This window comes from Empidonax traillii, unplaced genomic scaffold (assembly GCF_003031625.1).
Source record: "Empidonax traillii isolate 1590-97213 ecotype Southwest subspecies unplaced genomic scaffold, ASM303162v1 scaffold131:size1687323, whole genome shotgun sequence".
Classification (NCBI taxonomy): Eukaryota; Metazoa; Chordata; class Aves; order Passeriformes; family Tyrannidae; genus Empidonax; species Empidonax traillii.
In genome coordinates, this window is record NW_020955324.1 from 919,477 (window position 1) to 942,950 (window position 23,474).

The 23,474-nt window shown below is 36.0% G+C and overlaps 1 protein-coding gene across 3 annotated transcripts in view; it reads right to left on the bottom strand.

The window, feature by feature from the left end:
- Positions 1 to 23,474, bottom strand: part of SEMA3A (semaphorin 3A) — a 238,354-nt gene that overhangs the window by 11,162 nt on the left and 203,718 nt on the right. For all 3 annotated transcript variants that reach the window (XM_027883646.1, XM_027883647.1, XM_027883648.1), the window contains 7 exons: positions 23,105 to 23,219; positions 22,937 to 23,006; positions 21,725 to 21,869; positions 15,543 to 15,762; positions 10,547 to 10,638; positions 7,736 to 7,777; positions 1,951 to 2,108 (listed from right to left, as the gene is read on the bottom strand). In XM_027883646.1, coding sequence (XP_027739447.1) covers positions 1,951 to 2,108; positions 7,736 to 7,777; positions 10,547 to 10,638; positions 15,543 to 15,762; positions 21,725 to 21,869; positions 22,937 to 23,006; positions 23,105 to 23,219 — 842 coding nt within the window. The remainder of the gene's footprint in view (positions 1 to 1,950; positions 2,109 to 7,735; positions 7,778 to 10,546; positions 10,639 to 15,542; positions 15,763 to 21,724; positions 21,870 to 22,936; positions 23,007 to 23,104; positions 23,220 to 23,474) is intronic.

A 23,474-nucleotide genomic window follows, 5' to 3' on the forward strand; every position in this document is an offset into this window, starting at 1 on the left:
GCATCCTCTCCCCCCAGGAACACAGACCTTGGCTCTGCCACTGTTGTTGCCAAGAGAAAACTGGGGGGAAGTGGTGGAGACAGCATCTTTTTCTGAATGTATTTTTCAGATTCCAGCTTCCCAGGACTAACTTTTTCTTTCACAGTGGCCTGAAGAAGAGTAAATTCTGTACCCCAAGGTTTTTTTCTGTAGCTGTGCAACCCAGTTTAGCCTCAGTAACCCTGCCCTGTAATATCTGTAAGAAGAAGTCCCAGTCCCTTTACCCATGATGGCAACAGTGAGCTCAATCTGCAGAGATAGATATGGAAAAGACAAAGAACTCTTATTTCTTCCATCAGTGTAAGCAGATGAATGACACTTTATGTGCTCTATGGATCTTCAGATGGGCTGGGAATAGGAATGGGTGCTAGTGAATGCTGAGAACAAATGAGGTTCAGGGATAAAGAAGAGTAGGAGAGTAGCAGAAAAGAGTTATTCAGTGATTCCTGACCTTACTATCTCCTTCAACTCAGAGGCAGTACTCAAACATATTGATTTCTAATCCTAAAAACTTTCAGATCAAATCAAATTCTTAGACTCTCCTTGAAAACCTCACTGTTCCCTCTCCCTTCAATCCTTCTCCAGAGAAGTTGCTGAGATACCAACAGAAATAAGAATTTAGTCCACGCAGCTGAGAAAATTTGACTGGGTCTTCTTTTAGGATGAGGTCCATTTCTCCTTTTCAATTATTTTCAAGGAACTTCACAAAAAGTTTGTCTCAAATCAGCTCTGTTTCCTGGTGCAAAAGATAGAACCCGATGTTCCACAAGCAGCTTTTATTTTTGTGTTTTTTCCTTTTTTTTTTTTTTTATTTAAGGATGTATTGTAATATTGTAATGCAAACCTATAAACTTTAATCCATTCCATCAGAAAAGTCTATGACACAAACTCAACTTCCCACCCTTTACCACATTTCATCTGCCTCAACAGCCAATCTAAACCTGGAATTTGGAGTCCTGACATTTTCAGCTTAGTTGCTACCATTAATTTTAACTACATTAACCCTTACATATTTAAACCTTTGGATTCCTTGTTTCTTCCTAAATAAAAGATGTCTCAATTTAATGTGAGCATGTTTTTAATCATTTTAGCCAATTTATCATGGGAATCTCAACACTAAATTAATGTCTGCTTCTATTTTCAAGTGATTATCTATTCAGTTATACCTAACTTCTACTTCAGTGGACAAGCTCTTCAGTAACAAGCTTGTGTACTTTTAGAGAAAGAGTTTCAGAGATAAGGCAAGAAAAGAAAATATTATTTTAAACCTTCATATCAGGCAACCAGACTTGTACATTTTTTTATAAAATCAGTATTTTTGACTTGTGGAGTCAGTTTTCCCCTAATGTTTGCATTGCAAAGCCTTGAGTGTCACTGCAGACTGAGTGTAAAAGTGGTTTAGCTCATCTGGTAGCACTTGGACACACATCCACACATGCAAGTTATGCTTTTGAATAATAACAATAATATATATCACCAAAAAGGTTTCTACTGTTGTCCAAGCACTTTATGGATATTTCTTTTGAATCAGAATTCATGAAAATGCAGAATAATTTACTTGGGCAAGTAGAGATTCTATTTTGATTTCAAGATCAAAAGATAGAGAAAAGATGGAGAAAATTATTTTTTTTCTTTTTGCTGTTTATAAATAAACATAAAGTTATGAATCCATTCAAGAGAGAACTCTTCTATGAATGTTTTCTTACAGGAGCTTTTTAAGCCAGTTCAAGAAGTAGCACTGGTCACTTTAAATCGACCAAGACTTCATATTGCATGTAACTCCCCCAACAATGTTTTCTTTGGAGGAGTGAGGGCTCCAGGTAACCATCCCATGAAAAATCTCCAAAGCCCTCTGGTCATATTGAGACCATCAGTTAAAACAAGTAGCAAACCATTCAAAACTGTCCCTACCTCTTAGCAGTGGGGAAGTAACGTGAACAAGATGAACCATCCCAGGCACAGTAAGGGTCTCTTGCAAGGCAGCACTCAGCACATGCTTTTCCATACACATCACAGCGGTGCAAAGGAAGCTGTGAAACTCCAGTGGCTGAGCCAATGTAGAGCTGTTGCTGTTATAAAAGTTAAAAAAAAAAAAAAATTGCAAACTACAATTTTCTTTTTCTAGGAAAGCATAAAAAAGTTATATAATCATATGTTAGGGCCATTACAAATACAATAAAGGATCGTGATCCTCATGTGCACTAGAGGAATGAGAACAGAATTGTCCCCAGGGTAAAAAAAAAGTCAAATAGGAAAAACTTTATTTTTGCATGAAGCTCTTGGTAACTTCTCTAAACAGTAAAAAATTTAAAGTACTCTTCAGTTTTTTCTTTTGTATTCAAACCCCAATGGGAAAGCACCACAGTCAGTGACAGAACACAATGGAGAATATACTTTTGAATATAAACAAAAAGCAAAACTTCCAACATAAATTTCCTAAGTATGACCTTGATTTATGTATGTGAGGGGGAAACCTGAAGTAAATTACTTCAGACTGATGCTAAGATATTTCAGTTTGGAAGTGCTGTCATGCCTGCATGTCTTTGCATGTCTGATAATTCTAGCTTTTTGTACTCTTTTCTGTAGGTCACATACTCTAACTGGAATCTACCTTTAATGAGGGGAAAGGCTTTATTGTATTTTGGATAAAAACCTGTGTTGAGTAGAAGATGGAGTTCAAATGCAGAAGTAAATAAAAAAACATGCATACAAAATGAATTACAGCCTCACATGGCAGCACAACAGAATATCTTGTCTCTCTCAATTTCCTCTCTGATATCAAATTCATGTGGTCCACTAGGGAAGTTGGTCCCCAGAGGGATATGAGAAAAACTGAACTTCTGATCCCATGTGAAAGTCCAAACAGAGATATTTCAGATTAGCACTAATTCACCAAGAAAGTAAGTATGGGTGAGATTCAAAACTAGGGGAAAACAAAGCACATAGATAAACAAAATTCAATGGCACAATCTTTCCATTTTGGAAACACTGACATTTTTCTATTCAAAGCTTAAACTTTGTCACCCAGCACCCACGCTGGAGCAATGAACACCTTTCTTTTGAAGGTCCCACTCCAAACAGTCCCGCCAAGAAAATACAAATTTGTATTAATTTTTCTTTCTTGGAAAATATAAATTGAAAAATAGGATTTCAAGAAATGTTTTCAAAATTCTTCATCTCCTGCATTGTGATGTTCCAGAAGAACCATTTTCAGGGAATTCAGGGATGGAATATGGCTGAGGTCACCTACCCACTAGAAATTATGAGCGCTGGATACCAGGAGACAGCAACACCAAAAACACTCATAAAAGGTGTTGCGTTAACTTCTTTCAGAGACAGCAGCTTGGCAGTTTATACAGACATATTAATTGTAACAGAAACATCCCATGCATTTATACAAACACCAGTATTTTCTCAAGGAAAATATGACAAGGAAATCACCCACAGGAAAATTTACTGGTAAATTGAAAACTAAACCCTTTCTAAGCAGCTGTTTCCATCTATTATAGTTTCATAGCTGGGTTGTAAACCCACATTCTCCAGGCAAAAATCTCTGATCTCAGAGAGCTCTACACAAAGCCTTTACTGCACATACCAGTCCCAGTTAGTGTTGTAGCCTTGAGAAGAGATAACAAGCAACAGACATGATAAGCTATTTCTCTCTAATTCAAGTCACTTAATCAAGTATCCACCTCAGGGGTATGTCCTGCAGTAAAAAGAGCAGCAATTCAAATCTTAGGTGACCTAACTGCTTCTCAAGGGATGCCTCTTCTCTTTACTGATTATGAAGGCAGCATAGGTCAAATTAGAGCTTCAGTTAAGTATCTTAAATGTCCAGATGGTATTGATCTGAGTCCTGTGTAATTGGGGCATTAATATCTGTATAAGCGTGTAGGAACGTGTGGTGCAACTAATATAAAAATCAACCCAGAGAATGCACGTGGGAAAATAAAGAACGGTGTAATGGTTTCCCATGTACCTCTGTAACCAATTTCATTTGGTAAAAAACCTTCCTCCATGATTTCTAACAAATGTCTTTAGAATTAAAGAATGAGCAGAAACATGTAAGAAAACAAAACAAAACAAAACAAAACAAAACTGAGACCAAAATAGGGTTACTTAAAGACTCTTTTCCTTTTAGATAAGTTCAGTCAGTGAACTGCAGCATGTGTTTCAGGTGCTGCACAGCCTGAAGCTGCTGCCCTGTTTGCTGCTCTTCTGATCCTGGTTTTAGACTCCAGCTGGTGATCATTATTCTGAACACTAACAATGTATAAATCCAGGCAGTAAGAAAATCAGAAAATAGTAACAGAATTATTTGCATCAATGGTCTGACCTTACTTTGCCATACCCAGTCAAACTGCCTTTTGGGCAGAGTCTCTCCCAAGATGTTAATTTAATCAATGAGCTGATTATCAAATCAAATCAGAGAGGGTTAAAAAAAAAAAAAAAAAAAAAAAAAAAAAAAAAAAAAAAAAAAAAAAAAAAAAAAAAAAAAAAAAAAAAAAAAAAAAAAAAAAAAAAAAAAGGTTGTCCTCTAAAAGTTCTTGCAGAAGTATTAGAACTCAAGAAAAACTGAAGAGACTAACTTTTTAAGCAATCCAGTGTTTTCTGTTTGCACCACAGTGCTGCCCAAAAAAGCAGAATTCTCCATTTGGAATTAAAAAGAGAAAGAGAGAGAGAAATGAAAAAAATGTAATGCTTAAAAAGAAGAACTTAAGCAGAATTTTAAAAGGAACTTTAGGGAGTATGAGGCTCAAATCCCATTTAATTTAATTTTATGTCTTGGAAAGTGATTGCAGAATAGTTCAGGAGGCTGTTTAAGTGATATATCTATTCTGAGCTGGTCTTTTCTGTATTCCCAGTATGGACAGAAATGGTGATATTTGAAAAAAATTCAGTATTTTGTGAAATATGCTACAAAAATAGTCACTAAGGTATTTCTGAAGGTCTCTGCCTTCACTTTACTGAAAATCTTACAGAGGAAAAACAAAAACTCTTCATAGCAGTTCACCAGACAAGGACTTGGCCTTTATCAGCTAGGGATCTCCTTGTCCTTTTCCCATTTCACCAGAAATCCAATTGCTTTTTGAAACAAGAGCATCACAAACCTGAACCTGAGAAAAAGATGAGAGCTTTCTCCACAAAACATCACTTTTGATTGAAAGCCAGGCCTGACTTTTTGCCCTGGTCCCACATTTACAAATCAAGGAAAAAATTATGGAGCTCCACTTGGCAGGCTCAGGTAGGTGGTAGATAGGGTGTCCCACATAACTGGGACCTTAGACAGCTGTAGGGTGTTGCAGTGGCTTAAGAATGCCATCCTTCCAATGGTTTGTGTCTATTGCTAACCATGCATACACTGTGTAAGTGATAGGGTTAAACAAACCTAGGGCTCTGAACACAGTTGAAAGGAATATGTAGCTTCAGTGAGAAAATATAGATGCAATTCCTTTGAGTTAATGACAGCAAAGTGGCAAAAAACTATCAAGGCTTAGTCTTGCATATGAAGGTTAAATTTCCTTGCCCAAAGAAACACATGCTCAAGGGTTGAATACATACTCAGAGAGAGAGACACTGGAGCCTTACAGCTTTACATAATTTGAGACTTAAGCTAAGTTCTGCTCCTGAAGAATCTGTAGATTTTGGTCTTTAGAAGAGTAATCTGTAACATATCATACTGGCATGATGGGAAAAGAGGTAGCTTTGAATAACCACAGTAGTAAAAACATTACAAAAATAGGGAGAAGCTTCCAGTACCATGTTTTTAATTGGATGAAAGTTTTGTTAGTGAAAAACCAAAATGAAGTAATTGCTTTTAAGGCATTTGATAAAACATGCTGGTTTTACTGTTTATATTTAATTCTCCTGCTTTCTACAATGCATAAAATTATTGTGCTGTTTATACAAAAACTGCCCTGCTTATCAGAGCACAATGAGTGAAGTGTTTGAGTTATAGAGCTAAAGGATTTTTAAATCATAAACGTAAAATGGAAACATGTTGCCATATACTTATTTCATACATACTGCCAAAAGTTTGTCACCCTGTATCATGATTCTGTCATTTTTAGCCTGAGGCTGGTTGATTTTTCATGAGTTTTACTCTGCCTGAATAACTTGTGTTGTATGCTCTTTTTTAGCTTTAAACCATTTTAGCAGTGTAAGTTTGTTTTCAGAAGACTCAGGGAAAATTGTAATCTCTCCTGAATAACTAAAGATTCTTTGAAGAAGAAACTGTATGAAAATGCATGGTAAATTTTCACATATGATTGGTTGCTTTAAGGGAATGCCCTTATGAAAATAATCCAAAGCAGAGCATTTTGCTATGATGTGAACATATATACAACTTGACAGGTTTGTTTTTAAATATCCCAGTATTCAAAAGTACCTTTTTTTTGGTCCTGTCATTTTTGTTGGTTTAGGTGGTAAACTATCACAGAAAAGCATCCTCACCCCAAATCTTTTGTCAAACACATGAATGCTTTCAGACAACTTATCTAAATACAGTGAATTCAGAGTTAAATATGCATAATTCGAAACGTAATACTGGGCTCTGTCCATTACAGAATTAATTTAACTTCTGTTTACTAATGTATAGAGTGAAATAGAATTAACTAAATCTTATTTATAACATGCTCAATTTTCAGTCACCTAGTCCCGAAGTAATACCAAACCTCCTCTTTACTGACAATGGCATTAACAGAAAAGTCAATGAGTGTGAACAAGTTACTTATATTTACTAATTTAGACTCCAAATAAGCACAAATGCGAAAAAGAAGAAAAAAAAAAGAGTTAAATTTGACACTAAGTTTTATGCCTCAGAGTCCTGAAACAGGAAACGACAGTGGCTGGGATCCATCCACTGAATTCCAGGCAAAACTGAAGATAGGCCTTTAATACCCACTTCATTCCTGAACTGCAAACCAATGTTACTTGCACGACTACATAATTCATCAACTGCTTCACAAAGAGCCCTAATAATAATTCCCTGCGTTTGCTTAGAAACGCAGGAATCACCTTTACTGTAAGACAAAACCACCTCTATCCGTCAAGAAGTTCAGTTCATTTTAGTTATGGCCTGGTCTTATAATACGTATCTTTTCTATAAGCAGTTAGCTATTAGTGTATTCAACAGAGAGTAGGAAATATAAATTCTGGAGTCTGGAACCCATATCCTAACCACATCACTGAACCAGAAGGCCATGGAAAATTTGGACTGAAACAGATCTAAATTCTTTGTGAAAGCTGAATGACGCACATCCAGGAATGGAATGGGCATAGGACAGAAAAGACAGAAGGATGTCTCATATCCATCCTTTGCTTCTGCCATCTGCATTTTGTACCTTACTATTCCTACAGAAACTAGAACTAGTCCCATTACAGCAAGGGACCTTTTCAACAGTTTCTCTGTCATGAAAACTTTCTATAACACAGAATTTATTTGTTTTTTTTTCTCAGAGAGCCACCAGACACCTGGTTAGTTTGTGTTTAGTTTCCACCTTACCAGTAACGCCAACTAGACTTTTCCTTTCTCCGTTGCACGTCACATTTTCCTGAGAAACTACTGCTGTTTATGTAAAGGGATGGGATGCTGCTGCTGCAATTAATATGTCTCTGCTGACTGCCAAGTTCCTGTCTCTAAAAGACAGAGACCAATAAATATTTGAAAGTGATTTAACATTTGTGCACATAGTACCTGCTTTGTGGAAATCTTCATTGCTGAAATAACAGTGGGTTCCTAGGGAAAAATAAGAGTTAAAATATAAAATGAGCTATAAGCATAAAAATTCTATTACAATGTTATTTTCACAACCCTGAAATTAAACAATAAACTCCCTAGTGATAAAACTCTTGTTGTCTTTTGCACTGAAATAATTTCTAGCTGCAAATGAATTAAAATGCATGTACATACCTGCATGCATCTTTGATTGCTATACTGATTGTAGACATATAATTTTCCATTAATATTACAGTTTCATTGTGATTACTTTGTCACTAATTTCACATCTTGAAATTACTTTCTATACTTAATATTAAAATTACATTTAAAGAACCTACCAGGAAATATGAAAATAATAATGGTTATATTCATAGATACTATATATTAAGGGTGATAACACTGAAATAAGCAACACCTTTTAACCCTACCAAGGTGAAAACTTGATTCCTGTGAAATTTTATTCATAAGAACAAGTCTTAATTCCAAGAGTAATCTTGTTGACTGCACCACACTATTCACTTCTTTACAAAGAAGTTAGTCACGTTTGCAGAACCCGAAACTGAAATGAGCAAGAGACTTTTTACACCCTGGAATATCCCTTATTTAATCAACTGTTACACCTTTTAGGTCCAGTTTCTTGGATGGATTTTAATCTTGAGAGTAAAAGTTGCATAATTTGGTTACAAAGTGTGCAAGTCAATTTTGCCTGAACTTTATTCTGTCTAAATATCTGATATTGGTCTCACACATCCTACTTTTGGTTATGTACTTTAATAAAGTCCTTATTAAGCTTTTGCACTTGTGTAGCTTTCAACTTGTTTATCCTTAGAGAATTTGATATGGGTCAGTGGATGGTAAGCAAGTGGACTTGCCACTGCAGAGGGTTTAACAGACCTTTTATTAGAAAGCATCGATTAATTGAAACTTTTGAATGAAAACTAAACTCGTTCGTTCGTTTGCTCAGCTGTTCAGTTAAATATTGCACAAATGGGGATAAAAGAGGCATTTGTTATCAATGTAACAGACATGAAAGATTTTCAGCTTTGTGGAATTATAAATGAAAAGCACTTTACTCGGAACAGTGCAGTTTAAGCAACAAAATACATTGTTCATGACGCACATGGATTCTTTAGCAACTAAAGAAAATTTATATTTGGATAAGTTACCTGAAAAATCTTCTGTAAATTCCCTATTGAAAGATTCATATCTCACACACACAAATTCTCCTTATTCCGTTGAAGTACATTAATGTCCTTTTTAAGGTTTAAATACAAGCCAAAGGAGATAAAAAAGCTTTCAAGTAAATCGGAACATCAAAATCCTTTTGTGTAATGAAAAAATACACACATAAAGTAAAATAATAAATTCGAACTTGGCACTAACCATTCTGCTTCTGTAAAATCTTTCTGAAATAAAACTCACTCCATTTATTTTCCTTCTTTCCCTTTTTATTCTGTCTGATCTCCTTTAGCTTGGCATTTCGACTTGATTTAGGGAAGAGGTTCACACATTATCAGCAATTGCCAAATTACTCTGCATTAACATAATGACTTTTGGATGTATTTAGAAAAAAAAAAAAAAAAGAAAAAGAAAGCCAGGATTCGCAAATTGCTTCTCTCATTTTACTCATAATTTCTACTTTCTGTCCTCAAAAACAAAGGACTACAGAAACAGAGAGACCCATATCTGAGTGATATCTGGCACTTAAAACAAGATTGGGACCAGTGAAGACAAGATTTCCCATATGGAAAAATAAACATAATATTGGAAATAATAGTAAAAATATAAGCTCTCATATTTAGGTATGTTGTCTCTGTTCAGAAATCAAAGATGAAGGGATGGCAACTGAGTTTGATTAGGACGTGGTGGCTGGGCCCCTCTGGCAGGTCCAGGACACAGTCCTTGTCAGCACATCTGGCGCGAGACCACACGACATGAGGCCCTCCGAGAATGGAAGCATCATCTTCATGCTGACAGATTAACCTCGTGCTCCCAGCTAGGTATCAACCCCCCAAAAGCCTGGAGCCAGTGAAATGGTGCCATAAAACTGCACTGACAAAAAGAATAACCGGGGGAATGTAAATGATTCGTTGTTGTGTACAAAACACGAGACATTCCTGCGTTCTGTCTGGAAACTGTTTGAAAGGTTTGCTCAGCCTCGCCTTGCAGGAAGGAGTGCCTGTGGGATGCCGTATTTTTTCGGTGGCTCAAAAGGAAAAATGGAAGGGATTGATGTTCTCTAAAAAGTGCTGAAGTTTAGGGGGTGTTCCCGGTACCTTGTGTCAAAACATGAAATTGAGTCCATAAAGTCACCTTTGAAAATATAAACACTTCCTTTGTTCCTCAGATTATTAGGTGTATGAAATCTGGGCAGATCACTGGTTTACCTCAAGTATCTTCCTAGTTACAATAGGCTAATAGTCTGAATAGTGTTGAGAGGTGATGCAACTATAAATTCATATATTGCTTAACTCTGGGAGACAACAGTCAGGCATTATTCCTAGACTTACACAGGTAGATATTTAACTCCGCATGCAATAGCTCTAAGATTCAGAAATAATAATTTACTTTTTAAACCACCAAACGAGTCCAGAATGCCATTCCTTTTATCATTAACCTCCAGCTAGCACTGAAAGTTTCAAGGTTTATTTTGACTAGTGTCTGGGTCTCTAAATAACAAGCTAATTAGAGGGGTATGCCAGGCTGTTCCTTGGCTAGGCTGCAAGAAGTTGAGTTTGCAGCTGTCCACAGAGAACAACCTGACACTTGAAATTTAGCCTCACTTACCCGAAAGACTGTCATTTCTTCCAGCAAGACTTCCTCTAGTTCATGCCAAGTCTCCTTAGGAATTGAAACCACTTTAAGAACTGTTCCAATATCTTGAAAAGAAAAAAAGGAAAAAAAAAAGGAGTTTTCAGGTGCTTAAGATGAATACTTAAATTTTGTAGCAGCCAGTGTTTCTTGAAGTGTATTATTATTTCACATATAGAGACTGTGAAGCTACATATTTCTCAGCACTAATTCAAAATAACAACTGCTATTTAAAATAACCTCAGCACTGAATTTCAGAAGGGAATTTTACTGAAGTCATTCAGTTATCAAAATGCAACAAAGAAGATATATACTACTATAGTTATTAAAGAATAAACAGTACTGAAATACTATTTAAGTGACAGTATAAAATGACAGATGCATAATTGAGGAAGGAAAGGCATTACGTTTACCCAGGTATGTTTTATTGTCCATTTTGAATATGATATTTGTCTTTCCTAAAATGCATGTAAAGATATTCCAGTGTGGACATAAAACCATCTGGACAAATGTTAGACAGATGAAGCTGTTTGATCTCTCAAGTACATGGGATCTTCCCTGTGACAAACAAAGTACCTAAGATGTATCAGCCCCTTAAGACATTTCTCTGCCTGTTAGGTTCTGGTCTTCACTGAGGAGTAAAAAGCATACAACTCCAATCTTTGGTTTGGAAATAAGTGTGTCCCAGAATTTTAATAACATGTCCATTTACATTTTTTGAGTTTTGCAATTGGCTTTAACATAAACAAGGCCAGCGCTCGAAATTCCAGAGCTACAGCCTTTGGTTTTGTGAACATGGTTGAGACTGAAGACCTCCTCTGTCCCAAGGACTTTTCACGTTGCACTTCCTACAGCACTTATAGTTTAAGAAAATATAAAGCATTTTAACTGGATAAAATTCTCTAAGAACTGTAAGGGTCAACATTCTTAAAGATTTAACCATCAATTACACAAAATCAAGTATATATACATTTTATAATTATATGCAATTGTGTGTGTTAGTTGAAACTTCTGATTAAAAAGATGACAAAATACCACTTCTATATTTAAAATATGCATAAAATTGAAACAAAGAGATTACACATGTTGAAAGTGTTTTTATAAAGCAACTAACTTAAGAGCTAATGATTTAATGAGAAAATTCTGGTATTTAACCTCTTTAAATGAATTTGTATTAAAATATCCTAGAAAACCTAGAATTTCCCATAGCACTGAGATTTTTCATTTTTCCATATGTTTCCTTTAAGCAGATGTTGGTTTCAAAATACACATTTTTGGAAGTTTAGAAAGAAGTAATTTCCCTGTCCCCCTCAAATATGTACATAATGTTTTATTAGTCATGAATTCATATATTCTTTTTTAAAAAGAAAAAACCCAGTTATTTCTTAAAGCAACAGCAAAGCAAAGCACAGCTTTGTTTTTATTTAGGTAGTTATATGTGAAAACTAAGCTAGTAAAATATACTAGATAAGTGGGTTTGGAAGTGGTTTTCATTATGGTTACTCCTGCTAATTGAATATATTTAATTCAAGAAATATTGAGAGTGGCACAGAACAAATGCAACATAAACTTTAAGAAAAGAAGAGAAAAAAATCCACATTTCTACAACAGAGTAATTCAGAAAAACAGATTATTTAGCACTAGTTATATAGGTAATTTAATGGATGAGTTCATTTCCTTAATTGTCCTGATATTTTGATGACTGTGGTTTTGAGGAAAATACATTTTATGGGTAAAAAACAGAGAACTCTGATCTAATAAATTTAACAGTGTAGCAAAGTGTCACAACAGTATTCTGTGTCGGACTAGGACTGTCCTCAGTCAAAATCCATTAAATGTTTTTTTCTAGAAATAAAGAGAGATTTTTCAGGAAACAGCCTGAATGGGCCCTGAGCAGACACAAGCTTCTCATAATGTTGTTTCCACAAAAGGTCTGACTTTTAAGTGGATCCTGCAACAATTACAGTTGCTTGATCTCAAGAAAGCCTCTGAGGTCAAAGATACACCGTGTTAATCACTGCGGTGACTCTGGTCAGGCCACAGGTATCAAAGTGGGGCTTTATCTGAGTTCTAGATCAAGTTTTACAGAGTAGTATTTCAAGCAATTTCACACAAACAGAATGAGGCGTCTCCTTTAGGATCAATAGTAAGATAAAATTACTGTTATTAATTTGCTTTACTGACAGAGGTACTTTGACTGTGTCAAAGGATCCCAAACATTAGACATTCAGGATATGCATTAAGTGCATATCTTAAATCCTGGTTTTTTCTGATATACTTTTCAAGTTTGCCGATAGGATTTTATTTTCATTGTGAAACACGCTGGTACAATCACAGTGGGAAAGAAACTGCTCAGCTAAAGATTTCACCCACAGGAAAGGAAAATGTGACCACACTGGGTGGCTATTAATTATGTTGTGGTCAATTATCATCAGTTATTCAATGAAAAGGAAAAAAAAAGTATTTCTTCAATATATTGCAGTTTAGCATCACATGGGAATAATGTAGATTGCTGTAACAGTAATGGGAAAATACAAAGAAATATATCTAATCTGATGTGACAGACCTGCACAGAAAAACCCAGTCATACCCCAGAGAGCATAATTCTGGCTTTAGATCATCAAGTGGGAAAATGGACTAGAGTCCTTAATCTGCTCCCTGGTTTAGTTCTTTGCTTGGGAAGATGTAATACACACTGATTATGTATCTGTTTCTGATTCATTTGACTTTGACCAGCTGGCTCAGTGAGAAGGCAGGCAGGGCCTGGGTTCTGCCTCTTTTAATTTTTCCCCCACATCGAAGATGCCCTTTCCTCATTCTGAAAGCCACAATACGGATGAGCTTAGAAGTGAGCTTAGAGGAGCTCATCTTTTGTACTCCAGCTCCAAGCAGGGGTGCTGTAATGCCTGTTCTTGTCCCACAAGGGTATAAAGTCCTGCTGGAAAAAGGACAGTTTCTATGGACAAAAGTAGTATTTCAAGACATAATAACACTCTACACTTACAAAGGTGGGATTTTGCAGCTGAAATATCTTTTGGTAAATACAAGTAATAGTGTTTCAGTACTTTTCTTACAGTTCTTGGGCACAGCTATTGCCAACATTGGATGGAATCCCAAGCACTTGCCACACACCTGAATATTAGTGGTTTGGGGAATTAGTTGGATGCCTAAAATCCCATCTCACGGTAAAAATTATCAAGTTCTTTTAGAGGGAGATCTTGCCTGAATGATTTACATAAGAAACACTACAATGATAACTAAAGAACTAGTGTATATAATGGTAACTATCTAAAAGTTGTAGCTCAGCTTTATGCAAATCTTCCTGCGCTGACTGAAAACAGATTGGAACTTCTGTGTTACTATTCCTCTTACTCTAACAGAGGTCTTGAAGAAAGTACAATGAATCTCTCTCTGGAATAACTTACTGCTTTTCCTAGCAGAAACCAGTGCATCTTTCTTAGTCTGAATGCCAAGCTTTGGTGAGATAAATGGCACCTCTTTTGCTCAAGATATAGACTTAAATCAGCTCCTTATGTTTGCTCAGCATCATACTCTAGATGCTGAAGGGCTTCTTCCCTCACAGCACAGCCAAGGGGAGTACTGTCACTGATTTTTTTTTTTTTTGGGGGGGGGCTGACAGGTTATAGAAGGCTTGTTGAAAGGCACCAAATACTGCCAACTTTAGATGGCACTGAAGTCTCTAATGAGTGATGGAAAATATATATGTTGTGTAAAATCATATGGAAATACTTTACAATGTTTTGTGCAAGAGCATACTGTAGCACTGGTATCTAATAACGCAGTTCACAGCTTTAAAGTGCCAGAACCCTTTCTGCAGAGCTGCATTTTCTGCAGTAAGTGGTCTGAACTGTTATGCTTGCACTGTGTTTGGTACACAAAACTTCATCAGCTCTCAGTTTACTCATAATGTATTTCAGGCATCAACATGAAAGAGACCTTGATATTTATTGCTTTGGAAATCTTATGCCAGGTCTAGAGTACCAAAACTGTATTTAAAGCACGTAAAAAACTGGACTGTTATAAGAGAGACAGTCAGACAGATATTTTTTTGGTCTAAAGCTGAAAAAAAAAAAAAAGTAGAGTTTTGGTTTGGTTTGTTTTGGCTTCATGATGCCAATGTCTAATTGCTAGCAATTATGTTCAGTAGAAGTTGAAAATACTTTTATTCAACATAACTGAAACATCAGATAACCAATGGAAAATCTTCAGAGGTGAACAAACAGATCCACCAACTACTACTCAGCACAGTTCTGAAGATATTGAACATAGGAAAATTAATACCAGCTAATTTCTAGACACATTTAATTCTCATTATTACTTTTTTGGAGAAAATATCTTTTCTGGGTGCATATTTCCACTTTTATGGGATGCCCAAACTGTATGATTCTGAGAATGCTTTGGAAAGGACATCATGTTTCTATTTGAATACCGGCTCTTCTGAAAACACTTTGCATGTGCCAGATATCTTCATCTTAAGTAAAATGATGCATCCTTTTGGCTAAAAAGCTGAGCATTTTAAGGCAATACTTGAAATACTTGAAAGGCACACAAGACATTTCCCATACCTGGATACTTGCCTCACTTGCATTAATACTTCTTACGCTGCACTTCAAAACATGTACCTCAAACCCTCATTTTAATACTAAATTATAATTCATAAGGCAAGATATTTCTAATAAAAATCCCTAATAACAGTAGTTGAAAAGAGGGTGGTTTCATCTTAATCCAGTTGGCAAAGCTCCTAAAGAGTTTAGCTATGCAGGCCATGGCCTGAAACCGTAACAGTCAACGTATGTAAGAAAGACCTCCCTGCACGCACAGTTTTGAGTCCTGCCCCAAATTTTCACAGGTATACACTGTTCTGCCAGTGTTCTGTCTTTCAGAGCATGAAATTTTATCTGCTCTACGTTTCCACCGTGCCTGGAAACGTTGTAGATTCAGGACTTCTTACCTGTGCCAATGAACATCACATCATATTGGCCGTCTTCTGCATCTACTCGATCTACCACGATTTGTGTGAACTGATAATCCACGTCTGTTTTAATCATGATTGGACGGTTGTTAATGGGGAATACTGGGTTGTACATGGCTGGATGACTTCTGGCAAATGTTATAACTTCATCAGGAAGGTCCTTAGTGGAATCAAAACCTCCAAATGTTTTGCTGGGACACTGGAAATAAAAAACAAAAGGAGATGTTTTACATTTGATTATTTATCGCTAGAAACATATCAGAAATACATTTTGTTACAATCACCCTAACTGCTGCAAACTGTAATCAAATATGACAAGGAATTTAAGTGTTTTTTGACTGATAGCAAAACTTAATTTTGTTACTGACAGTCTCTAATTTTTGATTTATTTTAGATTTAAACCAATACAGATGACAGAATACAAATGATCCTCATACACCATTTGTCTTACTACTATGCAGAACAAAAGGATTTTTGGTCTATTGTGATTAGTATTAGTTTTTATTTGGCAGAAGGAAGAAATCCTGAAATATCCAAAATTATTCAGTACGAGGAAAGCAATTTCAGTATTTGGTTATGTATATAGCACAAATTTAATCAATTATGCCATCATCTTTGTTTAAAAGTGTTATCTTCAGAAGTTGACTGGAAGTATAAATTACTCTCTGAGGAACCAAATCCTTAATTCCTGGGACAATTCCCCGTTCTACTGGGTTTTTCAAACTCCTGCTTGTCTCAACAAGCCTGTGTCATCCATGTAGTCCAGATACACAGATCCTGTTACACTAAATCAAATCTAATGAGTCACATCATAAATGTATCTCTTTTTCTCCCTACTGCTTCTAAAGAAAGCCTTCTGTGAGTGGTGCTGATGATACCACCCATGTGAACAGTTAAGTGAGACAAGTCTTATTAAAGAACTAAAATAGCTCCTCACTGCTGTGTCCTGAACAGGGACTGAAAAGTTGCTCTTCCCTTGGGATTAATCTGGTCCCCATCAAGCCACACAATAGAGAGTCACTTTGCACCCATATATAGTCCTGGGTAGGCCAGACAGTTTTACCTGTGAACAGTGAAAAACAGAGGATTCTGCTTTTCACATTTAGCTCATGTTCTCCCAACGAAAGCAAAAAATAGAGGCTGAAAAGGGAAAGGGAGGTAAGACCATGGTGTTGGTAGCCACAAAAGTATTCCTCCACTTTCAGCTACCACATATCCCCATCAGGACACTCAAGAACTGTGGTTGATCATCATCATCTGCCTTCATCTCTTCTGCAGAATTGGTAATTATTTTACAAATAATTAGAGGTTACATTAACATAAGCATTAGTAGTTTATTTGTACTGTTGAATGGGTAAAGAAAATGAGCCACACTGACACCAAGCCAAAGATACTCATCAGAGAACTTGGTGACCACAATGCTGATCTGTTCAGATAACTATTTAAGACATATAAAACTCTGAAACCCACCTGACAATAATTATTTTTCCAGTATTTGAACCTCCAATATAAATAACTGGTGTTAAAATGCTCGAGATAATTTGCCCTTTATATCCAGGTATAAAACATCTACCAATTAAATTAAAAACTTAGAGGACAACATCTTATTAACCAGGAATCCAGACCTTGCAGGATGCTCAGCAGAAGAAATCAATTGTCTTTGCTATCACCTTGATCCACATTATTAATAATTCATCAGAAATGAAATTTAAAAATCAATGTTGGCAAAAGGAGTAGTTGCTATACTCAGCAAGGGACTCTTCCAGCATGGACATATAATGTGTAAATTGTCCCTCACTGGCATATTTGTTAGTAAGCAAATTCCTTCATTCTGTTTCATTACACGGTATGGAAGGGAGGAATGGAAGGTGGGAGAATCCTTGACTAATGCATGTGGAGCAGACAAAGCAGAAAGCAAGTTAGTTACCTACTTTATTGTGTCAAGATTTTTTAACCTTTTTAGTTTTATTATATGTACTTGCTCTTTTGTACCAAAAAAAAATCAGATAGACTTTTCATTTTTATTGGCTAAACCACTGTCTGTCTCAAAAACTGTTTCAAATTCTACACTTCAATTTTATGTTTGCTTTACGTCTCATTTAATATTTTAACTACAGTTCAATAGTAATTATTCAGATTAAGTACATAATAATTAGATAATAAATAATTAGATAACATATGTAATGTGCTCTAAGTACAAAATTCACTACAGAAGAACTAAGTATTGTTAATTGCATCTGGGCAAACACTGAAAAAATACTAAATGAATATTCATTTTAATTATAAGCAAATGAATTTCAGCTGTGTTTCAACAGCTTAAATATTTACTTTCTGTCTCATTTTCCAGTAAATGATTTTACTTGCAGCAATATGGAACAGACGCCCCAGAAAAGAGGTCACGGCACGAAACCTGCCAGAGTTCAGGAAGCATTTAGACAACGCTCTCAGGCAAATGATGTGATTTTTTGGGCTGTTGTCTGCAGAGCCAGGAGTTGGATTCAATAATCCTTGTGTTTCCTTCCAACTCAGGATATGCTATGATTCTATGGACCAAGCTATATTTTGTGCAGAAAAATCATAAAATTAGAATTAGTGTCATAATTCTGTGTGTTTAAAACTAAATTCTGAGTGCCAGATTATTTCTTATATCCCTTACTTTTCTAAATTACTGTAATCTTGTGTCTTTACATGTAAAGTGCATTACCTAGACTAGGCTGTGGCTCTTACTCATCCCATCCTACTTTCAAAAACTGAGCTGAAATCCAACTGCCATTGCTATAAATCCCTCCCTTTTCAATGAGTAAAATGGGCACCATCATTAGGTGAGATGCAGCCCATCCATAGTTCAAATTCCTTGAAGAAGCATGTCAACTCAGAAACAGGATAGGATAGGATAGGATAGGATAGGATAGGATAGGATAGGATAGGATAGGATTAGGATAGGATAGGATAGGATAGGATAGGATAGGATAGGATAGGATAGGACAGGACAGAACAGAAAAGCTGTCCTGGGGAGGAAAGCCCTGTCATGTTTTATGTGAAGGACACCAAGCCAGGAGACACAACAAAGACATTATTCTTGGTGCTAATGACAGGATCATTTTTGGTATTAGTGGGTCTAGATCAAGTTAATTGCCAAGGTGCCTAATCAAAACTTATGTTTATATACCATATCAATCCCACTGATACCAAAGAAATAGGTTTTCATCTGCCAAAACACAGGTCTGAATACAAATATCCTGAAAAGGTTTGGATAAATGAGTTTGATCTTGGGCTCAAGTAGAGTCAAAGAACTGCTGCATTTTACATTCAATTCCAGTTTTTGGTCCCCAGTAAGCAATATCAGGGGATTTGATCAATCAGGAGGAGGGAATTAGGCTATCCCTTAACTAGCCTATTAGCGAATCCGACAGAACACAACAAATCAGGTAGCAAGAAAACTTGAGTTCTGTAGCTGAATTCAAAGAAAGTCAGTTAAGAATTCAGAATGAGGTACCTCAGTTGAGATATACACAAAAATCCTCCCTCCTCTGCCAAATACTGTTAAAAAGTGAAAAAAAAAAAAAAAAAGAAAAAAGTTAAAACCCTCTAGTTCTATAGATCTACACGAATAGATCTATACATCTATAGTTCTACACGAAAAATTCTGGCAACTCCTTTGTTAAATGTGAAGCTGATGTAGAATTGTTTACAAAGTTTTCTTACTTTTCAAAAGAGCTGTTTATTTTCCTTTTTGTTTCCTCATACTGGGTAAGTCACCAGATGCTCAAGAAGTTTACTGGCACCTCACCTATTAAATTCCTGAGATAATTCAGCCCTGTTTAACTACACTGGAATCTGGAAATGAATTACTGTAAGAAGTTAAGGGGTTTTTTCCCCCCTTCTCTTTTTGCATTTCTTGGAAAAGGAATCCCCAGGTCTAAGATCTAAAGGAACTTCAAAAATGTTTCTTCTTTATTCTCAACAGGTCTTCAAAGCCACTGAAAACACATCCAACTTTATCACTTTAAAAACAAAAAGCTTCTTTTTGGCCAGAAATGTATCTCATTTTAAAATCCACTTTTACTCTATTAATATAATAGAATAATTTTAGCAACTGTGAGGGGACTCATCTCTTTTCAAAGCAGCAGAACTCAGGATTAGTCACGTGCATTGGGCTAGGGGAAACTGATGGCCTCAGCCACTCTAACATCATTTACAGTGGCATGGCCTCCTTCACTACATGATGCGACTGCAGGGCTATGTAGACTTGTAAAGTTTGGGATCACATTTGCCTTTAAGCAAGAAAACAGTTTACAGTGGAATCTGAACATCTTTGAACTTTGCGAATCTTATTAAAAGCATTTTATAATGAAATTTTAAGGGTAAGATTCATTCTGAGAGCACAGACATAAATAAAAGTATTTGCAACCTAACTGCATTTCCTTACTTTCACAAATGCTTTGGTGGCTTAGGTCACTTTGCCACTTAGGGGCTGGATTTGAGTCCCTGTTTTTCTGCTTGTTCTGGGGAATTTCATCAAGTTATTCTTTTGCCATACGGATTTCTGCTCAAGACCCTAAGAGAAGTCTTAGAATAACCTGAGGTGGGCTGAACTGTGTTGCCAGTCTCATGGGCAAATATTTCAGCTGTGCATTCAGAATCTCAATAGAGTTTCATCTGATCTCTGCAGAGGAACGGATGTAACAGACCCTCTGTGCAGCAGTCAGTTCCTTATCTCAGTCTATTTATGTGACAGAAATACATAACCCTCTTCTTTTTCCACAGTTCTAAATAATGCCTATTATCTGTTTTTGTTTAGAAAGGTTAATGGATACTGGAATCAAAGAGGAATCTAAATCAACAGGATAATGAACACTAAGTCTGTCAGACTGAAAAGTAAGTGACAAGAGTTATACAAGAAACAGCAAAAATATCTACTCATTCACATTTTCCCCAGTGATGTAAAGCAATACAGCTTCAAGAAAACTAGTCTTCTGATATATCAGAATTAACTGTAGTTATTAAAAAAAAAAAAAAAAAGGGAACCATCAAATGAGAAATGAAAACTCTTCTATGCTGCAGAGCTCGTGTTTAAACTCTGGAAAAAATTAGAAATTCCTTTAGCAGTTGCAGTGAATAAGTGAGGAGTGCTGTGGAATCTGGTTGTCAGAGAGCCACTGTTTTCTTTTACTTAGGAAGTAATTTTCATTAGGCTGAGCATATATATCAGTTGAAAGATCACGTTTGAAAGGACAATATCAAACATGCAAGATAAAAATAGAAAATATGATTAATTAAAGAAGCAAAGTTATTCCTGCTTTCTTTTGTGCCTTATACTTAAAAAAGCTTTTAAAAGAGTACTATAGACATATATATTATTTACACATATACATTTATATGTATACATGTGTACATATATATTTAATCTTCTGCAATGACAGTTCAGAACATAAATGGGCCAAGCTGATTAATACAAACTAAGGAGAGACCTCATGCATACAATTAATGTTCATTTCATAAATGTCCTAAATTCTTAGACTACTGAAAAATTCAAAGGCAGTTAAATATTTCTAGAATGTGATGATATTAGTTGGAAGTTGTAAATACAGATGTCTTACATAGACTGATATTTTAGTCATTCATAAATTAAAAACAGAATCAGGTAGAAGCAAACATTTTTAAAAATGCCAGTGGAAGTTAGAAGCTATTCTAGTCACTCTGTAACCCACTGCAGAAATATCTGTTTCACTGTACTAGATTTAATGCCGATTGAAAATTTCTTAACAGGCAGGCAGATGCTCTGTTTTCTGTTCATTCTCACTAAGAATGTCTCAGCCGATATTTGGAACAAAAACCAATTCCCAGGAAAGGATAACACAGCATTTTGATTAAAATATCTGACTTTCAGTCAAATTCTACAGCCATTGCTCAAACTTCTTCTGAAGTTGTTAATACAAATGCCAAAATTAAAATCCAAGTGACGTTGTTATTGCAGTTTCATATGCTACAAGAAAATCAGTACATTTTGGACCTGGAGATACTGTTAGTTTTCCCTTCTGCCAGCCTATCCATTTTGTTATCTGCTTCAGTTTCTTTCCTGGATCTCAGCTCAAGCAACGTGTGAAAATATTTTCCATAGTTTTCCCAGCTTTGATTACTGCACTTCTGAGGGTACTTACAGTTCCTGGCCGTGGATATGGCACTCGCCCTTGGAAGGGAACCCACTGGTAGTTTGGCCCATCTCGGTGGGCATAGGGACCAAGAAATACCCTTCTCACATCAGTCATGCTGTACATACACACTGCTGATCCCTTGAAGATATTACTAAAAATGAGGGGAGAAGAAATCAAATCAGGTTCTTTAAATTATCAGTCAGTTTAATCAAGTGGTAGAGCTGTGGGAATAGCAGCTTGGTGCTTTCTAATTTACTGCATGTGTTGATTATCAAAACTCTGACATGCTCTCAGAGCAATCCTCACTCACCTCCTGTGAAAGTTCAGCATAACTGATACGATCTCCCAGACATTTTCCTAAGCAGATGGCTGCTATTCCACTACTTAAAACATACTGTCCCCAGAAGGCCAAAGCCTAAATTTGAGTAAACTTCAGTAGGGCTGTCCCTAGAGAACTATTCAATTCTTTCCTACACTTCACATTTTTCTGGTTTTTTTTAGCAGTCTCTTCTACCACTTGGGCAGCACATGTGCAAACTTCAGTGCTGTTTCTTACCTTGAGACTTCTTACAGAAGACAGTAAGGACTTGTAAATCTCCCACTTCTATTCTTGGTATCACTTGAAACATTCTTTCTGTTTAGAAGTTAAAACTTGTTCCCTTCACAGATAAATGTGGCAGTACAATCAGTACTGCAAACCTTCCTCAGGCTACAAGTATATTTTGTTCTTGGTGAAAGCACAGTGAAACAAAAAACATTCAAGTCACAGATATATGTGACTCAAAACCACAACTTTTGAAATATCGTTAAAATTTCCAGATTTCAGCAACATTTTTTACTAATATATCCTTGACTAGCCAATTTCTCACACCACAGATTTTCTATTTTTCACTGCCCCCAAACAAGTTTATTTTTGCTTGTGTTCCTTCTCCAAATCTGTGTGGAAAGGGCTACACATGCTGACCAGTACTATAAAAAGCCAATTCAATGGCAAGAACAGCCTGAGAAACTGATAGTCTTTGTGCTTGCCAGCTTCGGAGTGATGATGTACATTGCTCATAAGAAAGAGACCTAATTCATTACTTCTTACTGCCACTGACTTCTCAGTTCAAAGGTTAAGAAAATTTTGTGTTTCTTAAAAACATTTCTAACAAAGAGACCTCTTTACAACAAGCAGCCACACACGTTTCCACACAAGTAAACTGATACGCTCTATACCTGGAAGTTGTAAACACCCCATAGACTATTGGATTTTTAGGGTCTTTTGAGTTCATTAGGAACACATCCTCTGTAAAAATAACAAGAGAGAGAAAAGAAAATTAGGTTAAATGCATACAGATAATACCTGAAAACATTTCTATATTCAAAGCCATTTCTGCTACTTACGTAGTTCATCGAAGTGTGTGTCAATGCCATTGGGTCCTGGCACAGAACAAATCAGACGTGCTTTGAGGAAGGTTGTCCATTTGTTAACAAGGCTCCTGTGTCCACCAAAGTCATTCTAATAACAAAGGTATTTGGCATTAATATATACTAACAGTCTTTGTCTGAAGCATCAACAGAGTACAGAAAAAATACAGTAAAATAGGATGCTATTTAGAGAAAACAAGAGTAAAGAATTCAGCCTTTGCATACAAAAGCATTATAACGCTCCAAAGACCCAAACTATGAAAAACTTATATTTAACATTGTGTAGTGACATATTTCATAGTAGCACTATAATTTAAAAACCAAAAAACCCTGAAAACTCTTTATA